This window comes from Channa argus, chromosome 13 (assembly GCF_033026475.1).
Source record: "Channa argus isolate prfri chromosome 13, Channa argus male v1.0, whole genome shotgun sequence".
NCBI lineage: Eukaryota > Metazoa > Chordata > Actinopteri > Anabantiformes > Channidae > Channa > Channa argus.
The window spans coordinates 22,318,012-22,339,482 of record NC_090209.1 but is presented as its reverse complement, the minus strand read 5'-3'; the positions used below and the strand labels follow the sequence as shown (position 1 = coordinate 22,339,482).

Here is a 21,471-nt window from a genome sequence, read left to right as displayed (position 1 = left end):
TGAGTAAATGATGGGGACGATGAAGCGTGGGGATCATCTGAGTAATGTTAGAGAATAAGGTTTATCTCAACTTAAGCACCAATGAGCAACTTTAACTGGAGTAAACAGAAATCCTTGTTTCCACCCAATATGTGGTCCTAATCATCCATCCATGGATCCCACTCTACTAAACCTAGCTTAGCATAAGAGCAGCTCTTAGTAGCTTCATGTGTAATGTAAAGACATGAGACTATCTAAGCTAGGGGAATTTTTATTTCTCAATATGAAATTACACATCTTTTATTAAGTCAAGACGATTGTGTTGATTGTTTTGATGTCACACGTTTCATTTTCTTTCTGTTGCAAAGTATTTTTGTTTTCAGCTTTTAACTAACAACGCTTTCCCTGGATTGGACGTCCTTGCTCTCGGACACCAATTTGCCATCCACCAGAGTCTTAGTGACCGTCACCACTTGGGTCTGGACAACCTTCTGATCAACTGCATCCTCCAGTCTGGGAAAAAAAAAGAGAAAAACAGTCAAATCATTTCGAGTTTGATCTTTGTTATGAGAAAAAAAAAAAAAACTAAGTTGGTTTATTAGCTGGGTTAAAATCCCAATTCATATCTGATATTCATACAAATTTTCAGCAGTTGAAAATGTAAGCGGTGGGAAAAGACTTTTAATACTTTTACTTTCCATATCAAAGTCACCTCATGTTTGCATGAAGCTTATTTGAATCAAATTTGCAAAAACGTTCCAGGGACGAACGCTCTTATCTCAGTCGTCTCACAATGGTGAGCAATGAATGTTTCTGCCACTGGGACGAACAGAAAAGGTCCTGTGTCTCAAATAATGAGGTATTTTTCAATATTTGGACTTGGATCCACCATATGCAAAGTTACCTTCTTTTTTAAATTTTCAGTCATTATTATTGTGAGGACCTAAATATTTTGAGTTACCAAAAAGTTATTTTGAGAGACAATTTTACTATTTGGAGTTCGTCCTCTGCTCATACTCACTTTAAATCTGCCTCACCATCCAGCAGCCTCCTGTACTCTGCGATCTCAGCCTCCAGTTTCACCTTGATGTTGAGCAGGTGCTCATATGCTCTTGTGTTCTGTTGGATGTCAGCGCGTATCTGAGTCAGCTCCTCCTGCAGCCTCAGGATGATAGCATTGTACTTCTCCAACTCCGCGTTGTAATGCATCTCGGTGTCACGTAGAGATGCCTCCAAGGACAAGTTCTGACCGAGAGGTGAAAGAGAAATTTCATTACCCACTCGACCGTGTAGAAAATAGATACCTGTCCTGTCTGTATAATTAAAGTAAAGCCACAGTTAGCAGCAGGTTAGTTAAGCATGAAACTGGGAACACAGGGAGACCGGTAGCTTGGCAACAAAATCCACCTACGAACTCCTCTGAAACTCAACAATGATACCATTTAAGCCAAACATAAGCCAATTTAAAATAGACGTTTAATGTTTAGCTCTGTGCAAAAGAAACATAGATAATCCCATTCTAGACTATGAGAAAAAAATGTCAGTTGATTTATTGAAAATGTAGATATTTAATTATGGAAACAAGTATACTGATGCTTACCAGACTGTGTGCAGACTGCAGTTCAATGTCCAGCACCTGATACTCCCTCTTAGTTTCACTCAGTGCACTTGTAGCGTCCTTCAGGGCTGTTGTGCTCTCAGTCACCTGAACCTGCACCTCTGTGATCTGGATGCAAGAGAAAACACATCCAGCACTTCAACAGACCCATGAGGTGCCATGCATGGACATGCATTGCCTATAAATTCTGCTGCACCTGAGATCCGTGCCACGCTTGCAGCTCCTCCTGGTTCTTTAGTGTTATCTTTTCATACTTCTCCCTCATCTCCTCCATGATCCTGGCGAGGTCTTGTCCTTTAGGAGCGTCGACATCTACCTGTAGGCCAGCTTGGGACATCTGAGCACGCAATTCTACAACATCCTGTTGAGGAGGGAAAAGTCAGGGAGTCTGGCACAGTGTTATCGGGGTTATCCTGTGCAGCGCAGAGGTTAAGGAACTTTTAAAGTTCATCTTGTTTTTCAGTAGGACTACACCAACAATAGTTCTAATCATGCAAATGATTTCTCACTAATGTTGCTCACAGTCTCATGATTCTTCTTCAGGGCGATCAACTCTTCCTTCAGAGACTCAATGTCGCTTTCCAGGTGCAGACGGACAATGTTGGTGTCATCCAGAAGCTTCCTCAGTCTGGCAACATCCGCCTCCACCACCTGACGCAGGGACAACTCGTTCTCCATCCTGACCGCACATACTTTAAATCAGATATGCATACGTTGGATGGAAAATTAATTGCCACGAAAAAACAAAAAACTGAACACTCACTTGACTCTGAAGTCATCTGAAGCCAAGCGTGCATTGTCAAGCTTGATAGCTAAGTGTCCGTTGCCCTTGATCGTGTCAAAAATCTGAAAGAAATGAAATCATTTTTTTTTTGTGATCTTCAGTATGTGAAGCGCACTGCTATTCCATTCTCCCAGTCAGTTTGCTTAATCTGTCGTGCTTGTGCATCTCTGTCTGTTTAGAGCCTAATGTTTCTATGTCTTTATCAAATCAAGCTGAGAGACATAATTTGAAAACTATAAAATATAAAAGAACTAAGGAGCCTACCCGCTTGACATCTATCATTTCTCAACATGGACATAAAGATAAGGGTGACAATACAGGCAATAAATTCTGAATCAGACCGAGCGATATAAATGCTTTGAAGTGCAGCAGGTACTTCGAAGTAATCACTGATGTACTTTGTTAGACTTTGCAGAAAGCATTATGCAGTAAACCTTACAAAGACTGACTGATTCATTGACTCACCTTTTCCCTCAGGTCTGAAATGGTGGCATAGTACTTGCTGTAGTCCCTCCCTTCCAATGGGCCTCTCTTCTCAATTGTCTCTCTGATCTTGCTCTCCAGCTTGCTGTTGGCCATCTCCAGGTTCCTGACTTTCTCCAGGTAGCTGGCCAGGCGGTCATTCAGGTGCTGCATGGTAGTCTTCTCATTTGCGATGGCCAGGGCTTCAGAAGTGGGCCCAGAGGATTCGTAGTCAAATCCACGACCAAACGCGCCGCCAACCCTGCTCCCATAGGCGACAGTGGAGATCCTGGTTCCATGGCCGTCTGCCCCTCCGCTGACACTGTGGGGGTAGAATCGCTCTCTATGCAGACGATCACTAATGCGAACCTGCCCTCTAATCAGGGGCTCCATTATGAAAAGCAGAGTGGTTCTGAGGAAGAAGCAGCGTGTCCTGCCGGCAGAGAAGAGTGTGGCAGTGGAGACTAGAGAACAGACGAGAGTCCTGGGGCCTTATATATCACTCTGAAAAGCAATTTATCTTTCCACCACTCCTTTACAATCTATATTACTTTTTTTACCTTCAGCCTTCTTATTTAGACTTTGTCCCCACAACACCCACTGTAAATCAGTTTCTCCATCAATAAAAGGTGTCCTCATATTTTTCATAGCGGGTGTGTAGAAGCTCTAACAACCAACAAATGGCATAAAAAAAAAACCCTGGGAAACGATGATTGATCCCACTAACAGGTGGGTTGTCTTGAATTAAAAAAACGCTAATTGCACATCAGTGTCATGTTCCTCTACTATACTGATGTCCAAATGTCTGATGTAATATTTGAGCGTATACACAAACCTGCTTCAGGTCTTGATGCTGTAATTAATCACCAAAAGTGTATATATATATATATATATATACATATATATATATATATATGTATATATATATATATATATATATATATATATATATATATATATATATATATATATATATATATATATATATATATATATATATATATATATATATATATATATATATATAAGTGTATATATTTGCAACGTAAAGTTTACTAAAAAGTGTAATACTTGGCCCTAAAGTTTACTTAAAGAAGACTTATTAAAAAAACTACAGTTCACATATGTGTTGGGAACGATTTCACTTTTGTGTGATGGTAAATATACACTTTCCCTGAGAAACATTTTACAGCTCAAAGCTTGCTCAGACACAAAGTTGTGATTCTCATTTCAGCCTCATTTTAGTTTCTATTTCCTTCTGATATGTTTCTCTTGAAAGTCCCTTTTTTAAATTAGAGGGCTGCATTAGTTCTATCTAGGTGTAGCAATGCTGTATACTGAGTGTAGAAACTCACACTCTGCTCCAGAATAGATCTAGTCTTGCTCATCTTCTTCTCCAAAGTAGAAAAAAGAAGCCATGTATGTCCCTTAAATGCCATGTATGACTCATGTCTCACCTATTTCTCCTTGTGAACTTTATGAAAAAAGTATCAGAATGCAACTGAGTCTTAAGTGAGAGTCATGGTTGTGTTTGCCAAGCCAGTAGAACTGCAAACTCTGGGCAGCTGGGTGGATTAAGCAGGTCAGTGTTACGTTACAAACTGGTTTTGGTGTTTCTGAAAGCCCCAGTTTTTTAGAAAAATATAGAATTACACTAATTGCACATTATCCTTTAAGTAGGTCTTCAGTCCAAAAATGCAAATCGCACAAGTAAAGGCAATTGCATCAGGTTAACAGAGTAGCATGAGTTACTGATAAGGTCTATGCCAGTGGTTTATAACGCTATAATGTTATCTTCAAAAGGTAAAAAGTAGAATTACCCCTTTTCATATAATAAACTATTTTTCCAGAATTAGTGCTTGGAGTTATTTGTTTGGTTTTGCCAAGTTAGTTATCACCAGACTTTTCTTTCCCCAGGGCCTTATAAGTTGTACAGTGGATTCACTAAAATAAAAGAAAGGGACTGAACGTAAGGTTCTACATGCACTTGCTGGCACTATGTATATTGGTTGTAATGAAGAGTTGATTGGGAAGATGAATTTTAAATGAGACATGTGGACAATAAGATACGTTTCTCAAAATGATTTTATTGAAACGGCAGAACACAGCACAACAGGAAGACCTAACTGGACAGAAAGAAAACCAAAAATGATGAACTATAAAAAAAATTTAAATTTAACTGACTCTAATTATTTTGAAATGATTATTTCAATTTCACTTCGGCATTTTCTTATGCCGATTTAGTTTGTTTCAGAAATGGCTCACAGTTCTCCAATTTGTGACTTTTGTACACCGTTGCCAGTCAACGTACAAACACATAAATAGCATAACAATGAAATAAATAAAAGATGAATTAGTTTTCCTCTGGTCCAGTTTTTTTTATCAGCCTGTGAAGAGCTGTATACCCAGGAAGTGATTACAACTTAGAAGCCGACAAAACCGGTTAGAAAAAGAGATTTGTTTTCGCCAATGGCATGTTAGTGTTATGACTTTAGTAACTGTTATTGTTCAGTGGTTGATTTCAGGTCTTCAAAAGTCCTTGGTCTCTGTGTTGGACTTCACCACTTTGCCATCGACCAGGGTCTGTGTGACGGTCATAACTTTGGTCTTGACTGTTTTCTGCTCCTCCATCGCATCCTGAAGCCTGAACACAAAGATCAAGAACAAATTAAATGTTGAATAACTTCCACTGACAGACTGAATGAGGAACCTCAGTGGTCATGTATCAAAAATATGAAATATAATAGAAGTAACGTAGGTACCTGAAGTCTCCACCATCCAGGAGCCTCCTGTATGTCGCAATCTCAGCCTCCAGCTTCATCTTGGTGTTGAGCAGAGCCTCGTATTCCTGCGACTGCACCTGGATGTTGTTACGCAACTGTGTGAGTTCAGCTTCCAAACCGATAATGACGTTGTTGAGGGTCTCAATCTCCATATTGTAGCGCATCTCCGTGTCTCTCAGTGTGCCCTCCAGGGACGATTTCTATTTGCACAGGACAAAGAGAAGAACGGGTTAAACATTTTCACAGCAAAGCAGGCTCGCTGATGACAGCTCCTTAGTGATGGGTCACCAGAGTGTGAAGCTTGTGTCAACGAAGCAAATGCGCGGAACCTGAAGTGAGAGTGCTGAGTTGGGCTTTGCAGGGAGCTAAGGTAGGCGTGTGTCGAGTTTAATAAAGTGTGTGCTGACAGAGTGCATCTCACCAGGTTCCTCTGTGACTCCAGCTCAATCTCCAGGGTCTGTATCTGTCTGCGGAGGTCATTCACCTCTGCTTGGGCACCCTTCAGGGCCTCTGTGTTCTGGGTTACTTGGGTCTGCACTTCTGTTATCTAAAACATAAGAAACAATGAGTGAAAATGAGTTGAGGGACTTTTTGCTGGTTTGTAGATGATACATTTGTTTCTTGTTAATCGTTTACCTGGGATTCATGCCACGATTTGAGCTCTTCCTGGTTCTTCAGTGCCATCTTCTCATACTTGGCCCTAATTTCCGACATGATCTGAGACAGGTCCTGTCCTTTAGGAGCGTCAACATCCACATGGACTCCTGACTGTGAAATCTGGTTGCGAAGCTCTATGACTTCCTATAATCCCCCCCAACAAATACAAGAGCAATTAGAAGAATTAGTACGAGTATTCACAAATTCACAAATCCTAGTTTTTTTGGGTTTTTTTGCTCATCTGGTCTGGCAACCACATAAAACAAGGTAAACTGTCAGTTTCTCATGGACAGTAGATCTTATGGATTATGGATGTGTTGTATTGCTCTGTGACCCAGCTGTGACTTCTAGCCTCTTCCAACTATAATTACATGCTAGGGTCAAGTAAATATACGGGGTCATGCATCTAGGCCTGTGCCTGGGGCCCCTAAACACTTAATTCAATATTTCCCTTCAGTAAACAAATGGTTGGTTGGTTTACGCACTTAAATGACAGTAATTTGAATTCTTTGGTGTTTTTTCTCTTGCCAAATGGATGGGGACCATTTTTACAATGAGCCTCACCACAGAATTCATATACAAATATTTCAGATTTCTTAACAAACCTCCCTCTTCCCACTAAAGTTTCCTCCAGCTTGTTTTCATGAACGCCCTGCTGTCGGCATGTGTTGGAGCTGTGGCGTAGTAAGCACACATGGCGGTGATGTTTTAAAGGAGGTTAGTAAGCAAATGTTAATTTAGTTTGACAGAATGTGTGGATGTTTGCTTTGACAATGTCTACAGGGCTCAACATAACCGTTGGCTGATTTCTTTAGAGTCTTTAGACTTCAGTGTCCAGGGATGCTTGGGTACCAACTTGTTTGAGTTTGACGCCTAGTTTTCAGGCGCTTTCAAATGCCGCACTCACATTTTCATGGTTCTTCTTGAGGTGGATGAGCTCTTCCTTCAGGGCTTCGATCTCGCTCTCCAGGTTCATGCGGCTCATGTTGGTGTCATCGATGAGCTTCCTCAGCCCGACGATATCAGCCTCCACAGACTGGCGGATGGCCAGCTCAGATTCGAATCTAAACAGCAGGGGACAGGTGGTGAGCGGCTCACTAACGTTCAAACTTGACTTATCAGAGTAGAAGTTGAAATGTGCAACGTATGGCTACTATTTGCACAACATACAATGTTCCAAACTCTGCAGGCCAGCTGTGTTTGCTATGGCATTTAATTTACGACACAACTGCAACGCCTCCACTGGCTATGATGCAAAGGTGGTGATTTATGATTACAACAGTCTTTTTAGATCATGGCACTGTGTACTCATCCTACTACCCATTCAACATGAAAACAGGATGTGCCCACAGCTGTCTAGCTTAGTCTTCCACAGATTTAGTAGTGAAGCGGGTGGGCCTTACTTCACTCTGAAGTCGTCAGCGGCCAGGCGAGCGTTGTCGATGTTCAGGACCAGACGGGCGTTGTCAACTGTTGCATCAAACACCTACAAGAGTTTTACAAAAGAAAGAGAATTGCAAATTGAGCACAAAGGCCTTTCTTGATACATGGTGTTTTTTCTTACTGGCCACAGTTTGCACTTGAAAAATAACGTTCTAAGTATTTTTTTTAAGTACTAGCACGCCGTGTGGAAACAGTGTCAATGTCTGCATGTGTGAATGAGGACATTGCCTGTTGGTCACTTCAAAAACCAGATGGCTGCAGTATTTCCTTAAACAATCAGTACTGTAGATAATGGCAGAGGTGGATGGTAGGGAAAGTATCCAGGTGACAAAGTCCAAGAGCCAATCAGTGGCTGCCAGGCAGCGACTGTCCTGTCACTGCTGAACAGGATCTATCCAGTCAGCTAGAACGGAGGCAGGTGATTTGCCTGGGTTTGGTGGTTATGAAATTAGTGGTGTGTGTGTGTGTGTGTGTGTGTGTGTATGTGTGATCTGTCATGTGATTTTGCTCACATACATGTATTTGCACGGGTAATTGACTTGTGCTGAGAGAGTTAATATTTCATCAGATGGAGTTTTGCAACACACCAAAAGAAAAAAAAAATGCAGCTGTTTTGACCCAGACCTCTGTTATTAAAATGAGGCCCCTGGCTGTTAGTGAAATAAATAAAACCTAAATTCTAGAGTTTTGCTGATGTGGAATTGAAGAATTCTCTTTGCCCTTTGTTTGTTTGGTTTGTATCAGAGTTTCAAGGGAGGGTTAGCTGACGTTGATGCTAACATGGAAAAGGCTTCTCTTGTCCTGTTTGGACGCATGCACACTGTCCTACAGTGAGAACACTTGTTGAGTGTTTTTCCTGTTGAGCCCAGTGCAGCCGAAGTGGAATGTTCCATATGGAAACTGACCTCATTGCTTAAAAAGGCAAAGTGTAGCTTAACTGAGGTGGCAGTAAGTACAGGGTCACAAAGTCCACTTGTTATTCTGTCTGTTAATGCTTTTAACATGAACTCAGTGGGACAAAGGGTGAAGTTAAGGATTGACAAATATTCCCGGTTGTGTAATGCCATCATTTACTTTCACTTCTGAAATCTTTTTGCACTAAGCTCGATGTATATGTAAAAATATTATCTGATTAATTACTTATTACTTATTGCTGAGCTAATAAGCTTCACCTTAAAAGATCCTGAGCTGAGTTTGCTTTCATTCATTCCTTATCAGCTTCTGTTTTATGAATACACAGAGTAGTAATGGCTTATTGTCCAGTGAACAATGCATGTTTGAGTTGCACTAAACAAAAGGAAAAGGGTAGTTAAGGTTTGGGTGGTGTTGGGCTGCAGGATGCACGCTGATCATTTTCAACCTCTAGTCACTGGTTCCGCTTGTTTCCTTGTTGGTTGTTTTTGTTTCTATTGGCTTTCCTGTGTCTGTGACCCCTGATTCTCCAACATTCCTCCACCGTACTGTTTCCTGTCCAGCCCTAAGCCCCCCACCCACAGAGTAGCAGTGGGGACTGCACCAAGGACCAACAGGATCTCAGTCAGTTCCTTCTGATAAAAATCTACAATCAACAACTCAGGGCACTAATGTACAGAAAATGTGGCTTTCAACAAATTTGCAGAAAATATTTTGAAGATATCAATTGCCTTGTTCTGTTCTCCCCATTTGGTTCTTAGTTAAGCTCACACACTTTATCATATTACATCTCGCATTAGGTTTCATCTTTCTACTCACCCATCCACCCCTCCCTTCCTCCCTCCTCATATGCTTTTGTTCAACACATTCCCCCTGTCCTGCTCTCACCACGTTCCCCCAGCCCCCCTCCTCACCTTCTTCCTCAGGTCATCCAGGATGGCCTGGTACTTGCTGTAGTCTCTGAAGTCAGGTCCACTCTTCTCCAGGGCCTCTTTGATCTTAATCTCCAGCTTGTGGTTGGCCTGCTCCAGGGTCCTCACTGTCTCCAGGTAGTTTGCCAGCCGGTCGTTCAGGTTCTGCATGGCAAACTTCTCGTTGCCCATGATGTCAGTACCACTTCCGCTCACCTGGACGTTGCTGGAGAAGACCCCAGCTCCAGAGCCCGCTCCCATACTGGATCCCAGCCCACTGCTGACACTGTGGGAGATGCTGATGTTTCTGCCACCGGCTCCACCATGGATACTGCGGGCCCTGTACACAGGAGCAGAAGTGCGGGCTGAAATAGCAGAGGGCCTGCTAGAAGTGGAGGTGCGCATAGAGTATGTAGTTTGACTGGAGGATAACATTGTTGCTAGAGAGAACAAGACTCAGTGACAAAGACTGTGAGTAAGAGAGAGAGCGAGCCGCTGGCTGGACAGGCAGAAATGGGAGCTCACAGACACAAGGCAGGAGGAGAGTGAAGCTTTCAAACTATATAAACCTTGTGGGCCCTCAGGTCCGCCCCTAAGACCACTCCCCCTTAGCCACTGGCCACCTCCCTCTTTCAAAGACTTAGGCTGCAGACTTCATGTCTTTGTCCTCTACAGTCCTCCTAAGTTGGCAAATTCTAAGGACTCACTAGGATTCAATAACTAGGAGATTTGGAACACACAACTAGACTTTTTATTAGACACGTATGCAGTTTCCTTATGAAACAATAAAACCCAAGGACATCTTTTTACCTTTTTGTTAAAAAAAAAAAAAAAGGCCCCTCAGTAGATTTGTACTACTTTGTGGTGTTTTTATAACTTTTACACAACAAGCTCAAAAACTGACATGAGATGTTGAGTTTTTCTGGTTAAAAAAAAAATTACATATTCTCTGAAGATAGTTACCTGCGTAAGAAGCTATACTGCGAGAACATATTTTTGGGTTAGTCACAAATGGGCCAGCTCTCCAACAATGCCAATAACGTCCCATAAAATCAAGTTGCATAAACACATATTTCTGAGTTCAACACCCACATTGCACTTATGACAACATGTTTAGCAGTTAGTTGCATCACACTCCCCACAGTAGTTGTCCCAATTATTCCCATGAGACATTTGACGGTCACTTCAGCCGATTCACTCAAATGGTTTCATCGTGATGTTAAGTCACTGTGGGTGGATGAGATCAGTCACACCTGTTGAAGCGAGACGTTTCATTTGAGATTACAGGTATGGAGGTGTTGGGTAACTCCAGATGTTATGTAGAGGGTGTTATCTGTCCTGCATAGACGGACGTGTGTTTGATTGTCCCCCTGCCATTAAGGATATGGTCAAACAAAGGAACAATTCCTCAGTTTCCTTAGTAGATTCATAGGAACAATGACTTTTCTAAACCAAAAGACCTTCCACACATCCCCCCTGCAGGCATGTTCCATACACTATTCCTTCAGAGTCACTTGTTGTTGGCTTATAATAAATGCATGAATCCATCTTTTTGCAATCTTGGCTCTTTTTGCTTATTTAACATTAAGAAAAAAAATTACGTTCGTTTGTTTGTTTCCTTTGAACACACCTGTCTATTCCCAGAGCTTAAAAATCGGATTTCTGAGGGTGCAAACCATTAAGCAACAATAGTTATTTGGAAATCGTAACTTGGCGTTTTGCCTCCCTCAGCCTCTTTTTTTTAGCATCAACTTGTCCTGTAACGCAATTGCTGCTTAACCGTTTTCTGTTTGACTGGAATCATGTTCAGTCTCATTCATTGCTCATAGTTTTTTGTTTGTTTTTCAGGAAGGAACATGCAGCAGGATATTAAAGTATAAAGTGCTCCCGATGAAATCAAAGCAACCCCTGTACGGTCACTGAGAAAGCAAAAACAAGGGATTCTGCCTAAGAAATTGCCTCAAACTATAATAATAAAAACATTACAAATGCAAAATTCGTCAAAACCCCCCAGTATTCTTAAAGGCTTTGTGACATCTTTACCTCGACAAAGACAGGTGATAACATGTAGAACAAGAGCTAGAGATAATACCTAAGGTGGAGTGACAGACAGAAGACAAAAACCTGCGTATTTTATTTCAAGATAAGCATCGGACATCCCAAATCTCCTTTCCTAGAAGTGAATAATCCCAGGAGAAGACAAAAGCCGCCGCAGTGCTGCAGGTTCTTTTTTTTCTTTCTTTCTTTTTTCTTGTTCATTTTTAAGGTTTTGTTTGTCTAGCCGTGGTAGCAATGGGCGCCGTGTTTTGTCTTGCTCTCACGGCTGCCACACCTGATAGAGAAAACAAAGATTTAGGTACTGAGATGATATTCGTATAGAGCAATTCAAGGGTGAAGAGTTTCATACTCACTGTGCAAGATGAGTGATGGAGATTACCGCAGTTTTGTGTCTTACCCATGTGATCCAGTGCTGTACAATAAAGGCCGTATTTCAAATGCTAGCAGATACTAATTTAATCTGATTATTTATGTAATTCAATGTTTTAACAAAAGTTAGACATTAATATATTTAAAATGTGTGAGGAAACTGGAGTATTCGGAGGAAAACCCATGCGAGCAGAGGGAGAACATGCAAACTCCACACAGATACGCCAGTTGGATGAGGGATCCGAACCTGGGACCTTCTAGCTGTGAGGCGGCAGGACTATCTACTCCCCCACCGTGCCGCCTGACCCACTAATCAGCACTTCCTAACGTCATTTCATGAAGTACTGATTTCATCTGACTGTTGCAACAACAACAATAACAGCTGTCTCCCACTGGACTTCAACCCATTTCCTGTGCAAAAGTCCTGTGTTCCACCACCTTTAACCTGTCCCCTCATGATGACCACAGGCTCGTCATGTCGCCAAGCAGTGCTTTGTATTTTTTCGTCATCTTTTGAAGAAACAACATGTTTTGTATTTGACAGGAGGACAGTCTCAACAGACAACCAAGCTAATCCAGCTTGCGGGCTGACAAATGTCAATTGAGACGATGGAAAAAAGTAGCTTTAATATTTGTACATAGATTTAAAAAAATGATACAGTGTTTCACATAATGCCCTTTGTTTCAGTCTTCAGTCTAAACAAAGAAACCTTTCGTCCAGGTGTTTGAAATACAGTAATGTTTTTTTCCATTTTACTCATATTACCTAACCATTGCTGTATGCGAGCTGTCAGTAAAGCATTCATTACACATAATATCAACATGGTCACGGTGTTGACGACGCCACCCATGTTATGATAAGGATGATGTGCAGCGTTTTAAATGCATTTTGATTTCTGAGAATTTTGTTGCACACTAGTAAAAAAAAGGTAGTTCAAGCGTCATGTTTCAAGTGATAAATGCCAGTTTTTGCAGACATCCGGCTAAAATGTTTTACAAGAAACCCTATTTAATCCTTTGATACAGGTTTTGGCAGGCACCAATGCCACCATCCTCAAAGGTTCTGGCCCAGTATCAAGAATGCTTGCCCTGAATCATTGTCCCTACAGTCATCACCCACCATGATTGCTTCCCTCCCACACTAATCTCCGTTCCCACAAAACAAGTCATAAAGTTATAGAGTGTGTATACATATAAACTTACAGAATTAATGTTTATTAGACTGAAAAAGTTGTAAAATGCAGACAGTAGATGAAAATATATGATATTTTCAGACCAATTTTATTTTCCCCCCATTTTCTCTTCCCTTTCATTTACTGCACGACCACCTAATTTACTGTAAACTATCACGAACAACTAGAAGCAACTTGCAGCAACTCTGATTAAAATCCGAAGAGAATGGAAAGTGCACTGTTAGCACTAAACATCACTGGTTAGCGTGTGTGGTGCTGGGCACGGGAGCGGAGAGGCTTGTTTGCTCCATCTTATCAGAGTCATTTAATAAAGATGGAGTCAGAGTCTGCAAAGTCACAAGAGAGTCACACCTGCATTACAACTATTGCCCAGCAAAGGCCATGTTCTCACTTTTACTACATATGTGAGTAAAAAAAGGTGTGTATAGCTATATATGGCATTTATGCTGTAAGCGTGAAATTCCCTAAGTAGTGGTCACTTTCCTGTTTGGACAGTTTTTCATTAGTTACAGGGCTTGTGTTTGCTGTTGATGCCGAGGTAATACCCTCATTTGCAACAGAGTCTGAGTCACGGTCATCTGATTGTGATTCATTAATGGGAGAGAGGGAAAAAAGAGCTACCAGTAGCTTTGCTGGCTGGAACAGTTATGAGAACTGTGGAGTTCTTGTTCAGCCGGATCATCCCTGCTCTGTTCTGACCTCGGGGGGGTCAGAACACCCACGAAAAAGTCCTAAATCAGAGCGCCCCAGAGAATGATCATTCAGATGCCTCTTTTATAGGCCTGGCCATGGGATCATGCAGTATCTGACCTCAGCTTGGCTCTCACTCAACATCTCATTCAGTAGGAGGACAAGCCATCGTGAATGACTTCTGACAAACTTCCAATAACTCTGCAGACCGACAAAGAGGCCTTTAGTCACTACTCACACTAATCACGAATTCACTTATCTATTCTCACTCAAAGATATAATGAGACACCTCTGACTGGATGTGAGAACACACAGCGCTGTCGGTAAAGCTCACAACACCATTGTGAGATGATACCGGCATAAAGAAGCTCACAATGATTCACAGGGGACAGAGAGCTGGAAAACACTTGTGTGAAGAAAATTTACAGGTGCTTGGAAAATTCTTATCAGGTGTTGTGGCATAAGTGCAGACAGTTTTGACTCACCGATCTGATCGGAGACTATCTGTGATCAGGAACCACCTGGGTCACGGTTTCAGTGTGTGTGAGAAAATGACAAGAGCAGACTCAATGCCTTGATTCCAGGAAGCAAGGGGTGGATCAAGTCTGCAGGGGGCAGACATGGCAGCAGGTGGCCAAGACAAGACACACAAAGCTGTGAAGCTTTTATGAGAGATTTAATAAATAGTGCGCGAGTTTGAAGAAGGTGCAAATGAAAAGGGACAGACGATGAAAAATATGAGTAAAGTACGGCAGCTGTAAACCAAAATTAGCACAAGGGTGCCACAGGTTGAATGAGGGTGCCACTCATTTACTGGAGATGAGGAGCAGACAGATTCACAGAAGAAAGATGAGGTCAGAGGTCAAGAGTCTGGGTGGAGTGAGGTCAGAAAATCAGTATGCGGTCGTGAAAATGAAGCAAGATTTGAATCACGAAAAATGTGGTGACGTGGGAGGTTCTTGGTATCAACAATATTATGGAAATGTATTCCTCTTGTGTTTCAACTAATAACTTGGTTTCCAACAAAAGCTTTTCAAAATTCCCTGAGCCTCAGATCCTGTGCTAGGAAAAAAGGCCCATGCCCTGACAGAACCAGTGCTCAGCGACACGAAGAAATTATCGATTTTCTGTCAAGAATATTCTTTTTGTCACTCGGTCAAACCAAAGCCAGACAGCACAGGAGAAACATCAGCTACACTCAGACAAGAACGTCCAAACTGCTGCATAACTTCGGTCAGTATTTGGCCTCCAATTTATCTCACACCGCAGAGGTTATCAAAGTGCAACCCTGAACTCTCTTATGTGTTCTAGATGTGGTACAGACAAATACGATTTGAAACATTTTTTTTCTCTTAAGTGCTGCATTCTTGCGCAGAGCTCATAGGGGGAGGTGTTCAAGGTAGATAGCTGGCATACCAAACACAAGTATGACGGTAGAGATAAGAGTTTGCATGCTGCTTCGCAAGTGTCATTGGGTTTGTCTAAAGAGGCGACACATAGTCTGAGAAAGAGATGCAACACTTTTACTAATGAGGCTACCTTATTTCACTTTTATGGTCATGTTTGTTGCACCATTTTGGCTTACTGACATATGCACTGAATCAGGGGCTTGTAGGGTGCATTCAAAGGTTAGACAGGTTTAAGGCAGATTCTGAGTGAATTGGAGTAATGTCATGGATGGGAGTGTGTTGAGAAGCAGGGCAGACTGATTAGGGTGTAGGATGAAGAGTTCTGTACAGGAAATTTAGATTTTCTCTGGAGGATTGTGTGTGAAAAATGGACTGCATGGATGTTGCAGGAAAGACTCATGCAGGGTGGGTACGTTCTGGAAAAGAATATAGGGTGGAGATGACCCGGTGAGCTTCACACGTGAGGTCTAGCAGAGTTCAGGATGGGAGCAGCAGTTTCAAAGCAGGGCAATGCTCACACTCACAAGCTTATCTTATGAGACCTTCTGTGTGCAATGGAAAGGTAGACAACCAAATGCAGATTACGGCTACACACAGAATGAGTCTACCTTACATGACTTTCTTCTGCAGCCCCCCATCTTTAAACACACTTAGAACTTCTTAGCTGCCCCTCCTCTTCCCTTTTACAGCCCACATTCCCGCTCGGTAATTGCTCCCAGAATCCCCCTCTCTGACGCTGCTATGGAAAGAAAATTCCAGACTGGGTTCTTTCCATGTTACCATGGCAACGCGAAACAAATTTGCCGAGCTTACTTTGGGAAAGGGCTCCGTGCCGTCCATTATTTTACAACCCTACTGGGCACACATGACGGGGCCTGCGTGGAAGCTTCTTGGCAAATCCCTGGTGGAGTTGACACACCACATTTCACAAGTGCATGCAAGAACACAGTGCAGTAGCCTGGGTCCAGTTTTTCTGAGCTGTTCTCCGCTCCCCTCTGTGCCTTTACTGCTGGGCTGGATGTTTTCAGAAACAATGGGTTCATTTAACTGGACAGGCACAGTGTGAAAAACGTTCTTCAAAGTGCTTTGAGTCCCAGTCAAGGATAAAAAGGAATGAAAAGAAGGCGGAGAGAAAGAATGACTACTGTCTGGTCTCAAAGAATGTTAATGCTGACCAAGTTTGACTCCAAGAAGAATCAACGATTGATAGAGATGAGAGTGAGGGGCAAGTGTTGCTGTTCACCATGTTAAGCCAGTTACATGCGGTGTACCCAAGCTGGACAAACTGAATTCCATAAATGTGAAGACATCAAAAGGTGAGACACATCCTCACTGAATTAAATTCACTTTGCTGCTACAGCTTTGGCTTGGTATGACCAAAGCTAACATCCAATTTTAGGTCCATATTGCCGTATCTGCACTGTCACAGTTGCATAAAAACACAAGTAGATACTCATAAAACTGAAGAAATTGTGTTTCATCTGCAGGAGTGGACGCCCTGGGTGAGGACTACTTCTTCAAAGAGCCACAGTCCTGCCTTTTTGCCATGTACCCCTTCCTATCCGCTGTTGTTTAACTGGAACAGGTTTGTTTAGTCAATCAGTAGCTGGAACAAGCCAACTTGGCAGTTACAGTTTTATTTTATATCCAGTCCAGAATAGCAACTTAACCACCCCGAGAGTATCGCTGTAGCATTGTGTGGTTATTTATAATTCATAGTTGTGCATGGTTATTGTGCCGGTGATAGAATAATAGTAAATGCTAAACCATAACCCTTTAATGACAGTCATAAAGCCGGCACCCTTTGAAACATTGCTTACAATATCTATCCAAAGCTTAAGAAGTCATACCAGATAAAAGAACTAGTAGTGAGCAGAGCAATGATGGGTTTTATTGTTTATGAAGATAACTTTCCACTTGCAAGTTGCATAATGTGATATGTCGGCTTAAAAAGTTGCCAAATGATGCATAGCCTTGCTTGAAATGTCTATTTGTATTACTGCTCAAGCTTAATCATCTGAAACTAGCAACAGCTTGGGGTCATATTTCCCAAGAAATTCAATTTAATTCAACTTTATTTGCATAACGCCAGATCACAACAAAGTCATCTCAAGGTAGCTTCCATAATAAAGCCAAGACTATATAGAATTGAAGAGACCCAACAAATGCCCCTTGTGCAGCACCAAGTGACGGTCAAGAGGAAACCCCTTCTTTAACAGAAGAAACCTCCAGCATACCGGGGCCTCAGGGTGGGCGGCCATCTTCACTGGTTGGGTGAAGAAGAGCGACGAGAAGCAGCAAACAAAACGCAAAGAAGACACAAAGTTAATGTCATGCAATGGTGATATAGAAATGTACGGAGAGAGGACAGGAGACGGAGAGGGGAGGAGCTCAGGGTCTGGGCGAGGGGGTCCCCAACAGTCTGGAGCAGTATAACTAAGAGCTGTCTCACTGACTCTGAATCATTCTAAGCTTTATCAACAATGGAAGGAGGCCTGTACTGGATCAAAGTGGTCTTGTATGTAGGGAGGGGGGGGGGGTTTAACTCTATTCTAAAATTTATGGGAAGCCATTGGAGAGCGGCTAGAGAAGGAGAACTATACTTCCAGTCAGTACTCGTCAGTGCTGCAGCATTTTGAATTAATTGGAGGGTTGTTATGGAGTTATTGGGACATACTAATAGTAGAGAATCACAGTCCAGTCTAGAAGTAGCAAATAGTTTTTAGCATCAGTTAGAGGCAGGATTCTACAAATTTTGGCAATATTCCACATACACAAAGTGAAAACAGCTTCTTTATGAGAATGGATTCTGTTCTATCCACTTTGACTCAGCCCCCCCCCCCCCGACGATTATTTGGTTTACCCTTCTTTTTCCTTGTTTCCATTGGTTCTTCCTGCGGTTATATCTTTCCCATCTGCTTTTTGTGAGCTGTGTCTATTTCAGGTACAGGCGGCTGACTCATTCCTCCCGTGTAATTACCTCTCGGCTGACCAGTGGCTGCCTCACAGTTTGCACGTTAACTACAACGTCCAGGAAGGGAGGCCACTTCAGGGAAATCCCTCTACAGAGAGGGTATCCCCATACCAAGAAGGCCTTCTCTCCTTTCCCTCCTCAACCATAGGCACTTATGGAAACCATTACATCTGCCTACAGCGTTCCACTCCTTTTCAGTCTGTCTGTCTGTCTTTCCATCCCGCTTTTTCCATGCCACGCCACTGTGGCTGTGCACGGTTTTAATTCATTCCAAATGGTGAGAAATGCGTAGCTCTCTTTTCACCATTGCTCTTGCTCATGCTGGGCTGCGTCTATAATTTGCGGGCAAACACACTGAAGTGCGGTGCACATGCTTCTGTACACTGGTGCACACTTTGGGAGAGACAAAGATGGAGGGAAAAAGGAGGGATGAGTTTAGGGTTTATGGAGTTGATAAATATCGCATATGTTCACTAGCTGCAGCATATGCATATGAAAATGCTGAATGACAGTCAGCAACCACCTCAATGCTTCTCCGCTGGCGCTTGTCGTCTGGTCCTAGAGGAATTTGTCTGTCTGGCAACCATATGTTGACATGTTGGTGAAGTCAACCAGTAGGCCATTCGCTGACCTTTTGAGACCCCTCTCACTGAGCTCTCTTGTATAGCCACAGCTATGGAAACACTATGGTCTAAATAAAATGTGACTGCATCACTGGATACTGAATTTTTCGTGTGAATATGACATAGATGTGATGCATTTGTCACTGAAACTTTTCTACAGAAAAAGAAAAAAAAAGAAGAGAAAACATGCCGAGTCTAATGTTCATATTTCTCACTACAAATAAAAAAGAAAATTTTTTGGAACATAAGATTTTTTGGACAATCTTATGTTCAAGTCCTGTGAGAGCGACTCGCGTTTAAGGCGTAAAATTGGGCACGTCATGCTGAATTTGGAATTCCTTTTTTTAACATTCCTGCATAGCGCTGTTTTTATGCCATTAGCAATTGAAAATATTGATCCCACCACATTTGGAAGTACACATTTTTCCGTTCATTTATTTTTCCATCCAGAAAGTGGAAAGTGGAACCTAGTTAACTTTTCAAAGCTAATGTTAGAAGTGATTCCCAGTACTTGTTACTTTTTATTTCAGTCCTTGGTCGCTCTTGCAAAAGTCAGTGCTGTGTTTGTTCCACAGCAAATAAAAAGTCTAGAAGGCTTTAAAGTGGGACTGTAGATGGTTTTGTCCTGTGTGGTTCTATCAATGACATGAACGTCGTGCCGTTTGTGGACGACTGCTCTACCAACTGAGGTACAGCCTCCCCAATCACAAGCAAATGAAGTAGACAGAACTTTAACTGTGGGAAAATACATTAAACTCAGTCATTACAATCACGGAGGTGGTGTTGATCAAAAGTGCTTTAAAAATAAAATAAGGTTTCAGCTCGACTTCTCACATTTGTGAAACCTACAGTGTGCTGAGGTACATTTCACTGTGTACATTTTGTGCAGTGTGAGTATTTGCATGTGTACATACATGTCTTGTTTCTTGTTTGTGTGTGTGTGTGTGTGTGTGTGTGTGTGTCTACATAAGTATTAACTGTACAGTTTATTCTGCAGTGTGCTGCAGGGAGACAATCCCAGATGTCACTGGGTGTCATTGGTACAGTACTGTACATCCTGGACAGGTCATCAGCCTGTCACAGGACTGTGTTCATGTGAGTGTGTATGTGTGTGTGTGTGTGTGTTATCATGCTTATGCAAACATGGCTGCTTTTTGTGTTTGCATGCATGGATCCATTTACTCTTCCCATTGTTTGCACATGTAAGTTGTGGGTGTGGAGTTAACATTCTTTTCTTGATCTTTGAGCTGGGTTAGAGTGGCACCTGATGACCAAAGAAGAAGTAATCGGATGGAGGCCTCGCTCTTTTCTTTAGAATCACAGAATTGCCACACTTGGCTAAGTTGACTGATTTCTTTTTCAGCTGTTGTTATCTTGCCATGCACCACTTCTGTCTTCTCCTTTGTTTCTCATTCAGCTGCAGACTTAACAGCACTTGTATCTATTGGCTTCTAACCTACAACTTCCTTTCCAGCATTTTTTCTCCTCTCTCATCAAGCTTTAACTACATATTATATTTTGCTGATGCATTCCCTTCTGCTCTCTTTTCTTCCCATAACCATCTATCACTTAAACTGCTTCTCCCCCATCCTCCCCCTTCTTCCCATCCAGATCTTGTGTGCAGTCTTGTGCATCCTCTAATCATTTTCTGGCTCCATGTGTTGTTTTTTTTTCTTTCTCTCTCCCTCCCACTCCTCCCCAACAATTCCTGACCTTACAGCTCTGCTTGGATCCTGTTGTGCACACCCTTCTCCCCCACAGGAATGTGCTGTTTGTACATAAACATGACAGGGGGGACTGATAAGAACATGTCTGCACAAAGACAGCTCCCTGACCAGTAACACAATACTATCAGGGGAGCTGTGGAGGAAGGAAGACAAGATTTGTCATGAAATTCTAGGTTTGGGTTCAGTGATTGTTTGGTCAATGATGCACTCATTGTGCCGGTCATGTAGTTTAAAGTCTCAATCATGTCAATATTGTTTCAAGAAAATTTCCTAAAACCATCACTGAGTTGAAATTTATTACATTTAAGTACTAAAAGCTCACAGAGATGATATTATTTGTCCTAACATGACTGCTGGGTTATTTACCTTCACTTATATTTAACTGAAATATGTGACTCAGTGTGTGACACAACGAGCTCACATTTGACCTTATCTCCAATCAGCTGATGCTAGATAGAGCGTTTGAGTAGTGATAAATACCACTGGACATTGGCCCAAACAAAGCTGACTCTTTTTCAGTCACTTCTTAAAGTTTGTATGTTTTTGTAGACATAAGACTTTTACGCTATGGTTTTGCTTAGTTCTTGTTTGTTTCGTGATTTACGGTGAAGCACTTATTTATCGTGTAGGTGCTTAAAAGCGAGTGTGCATAAAAATGTCTGAGTAGAGACGTTAATAGAAATGTTACATGTAAATGAAAACAAAAAGGTGACAGGACACGAAGTTTGTGACGTAAACTTCCACTAAAGTGATGAAAAATAGTGGCAAATGAAGATATGGTTTAATTTGGGTCAAATGAATAACATTTGTTATTTCCTAATATGTGCATAATGATGATTGAAATTATCTTTTTTTTATTTTCTATAAATGTGTTTAAAA

The 21,471-nt window shown here is 41.8% G+C and overlaps 2 protein-coding genes across 2 annotated transcripts; both read right to left on the bottom strand.

Moving 5' to 3' along the window:
• Positions 1-234: 234 nt before the first annotated feature.
• Positions 235-3,510, bottom strand: LOC137139520 (keratin, type I cytoskeletal 18-like). Its single transcript, XM_067526867.1, has 7 exons — positions 2,847-3,510; positions 2,361-2,443; positions 2,120-2,276; positions 1,794-1,958; positions 1,580-1,705; positions 1,001-1,224; positions 235-492 (listed from the first exon to the last, which is right to left on the bottom strand). The coding sequence occupies exons 1-7, from the start codon at positions 3,234-3,236 to the stop codon at positions 366-368; spliced, it is 1,272 nt and encodes a 423-aa protein (XP_067382968.1). The 5' UTR covers positions 3,237-3,510; the 3' UTR covers positions 235-365.
• A 1,400-nt stretch (positions 3,511-4,910) lies between these two features.
• Positions 4,911-10,103, bottom strand: krt18a.1 (keratin 18a, tandem duplicate 1). Its single transcript, XM_067526865.1, has 7 exons — positions 9,553-10,103; positions 7,687-7,769; positions 7,191-7,347; positions 6,263-6,427; positions 6,048-6,173; positions 5,606-5,826; positions 4,911-5,487 (listed from the first exon to the last, which is right to left on the bottom strand). The coding sequence occupies exons 1-7, from the start codon at positions 9,982-9,984 to the stop codon at positions 5,373-5,375; spliced, it is 1,299 nt and encodes a 432-aa protein (XP_067382966.1). The 5' UTR covers positions 9,985-10,103; the 3' UTR covers positions 4,911-5,372.
• Between the last annotated feature and the right edge of the window lie 11,368 nt (positions 10,104-21,471).

What these genes read in the sequence shown, in the direction of transcription:
- LOC137139520 (XM_067526867.1), bottom strand. Translation starts at nt 3,236, where the DNA reads ATGGAGCCCCTGATTAGAGGGCAGGTTCGCATTAGTGATCGTCTGCAT. An exon ending in TTTCAGACCTGAGGGAAAAG is followed by an intron (nt 2,444 to 2,846) that starts GTGAGTCAATGA and finishes CATTTCTTTCAG; the next exon opens with ATTTTTGACACGATCAAGGG. An exon ending in GATGGTGAGGCAGATTTAAA is followed by an intron (nt 493 to 1,000) that starts GTGAGTATGAGC and finishes TTTTTTTCCCAG; the next exon opens with ACTGGAGGATGCAGTTGATC.
- krt18a.1 (XM_067526865.1), bottom strand. Translation starts at nt 9,984, where the DNA reads ATGTTATCCTCCAGTCAAACTACATACTCTATGCGCACCTCCACTTCT. An exon ending in TGGATGACCTGAGGAAGAAG is followed by an intron (nt 7,770 to 9,552) that starts GTGAGGAGGGGG and finishes AAACTCTTGTAG; the next exon opens with GTGTTTGATGCAACAGTTGA. An exon ending in TGGAGTCACAGAGGAACCTG is followed by an intron (nt 5,827 to 6,047) that starts GTGAGATGCACT and finishes CTGTGCAAATAG; the next exon opens with AAATCGTCCCTGGAGGGCAC.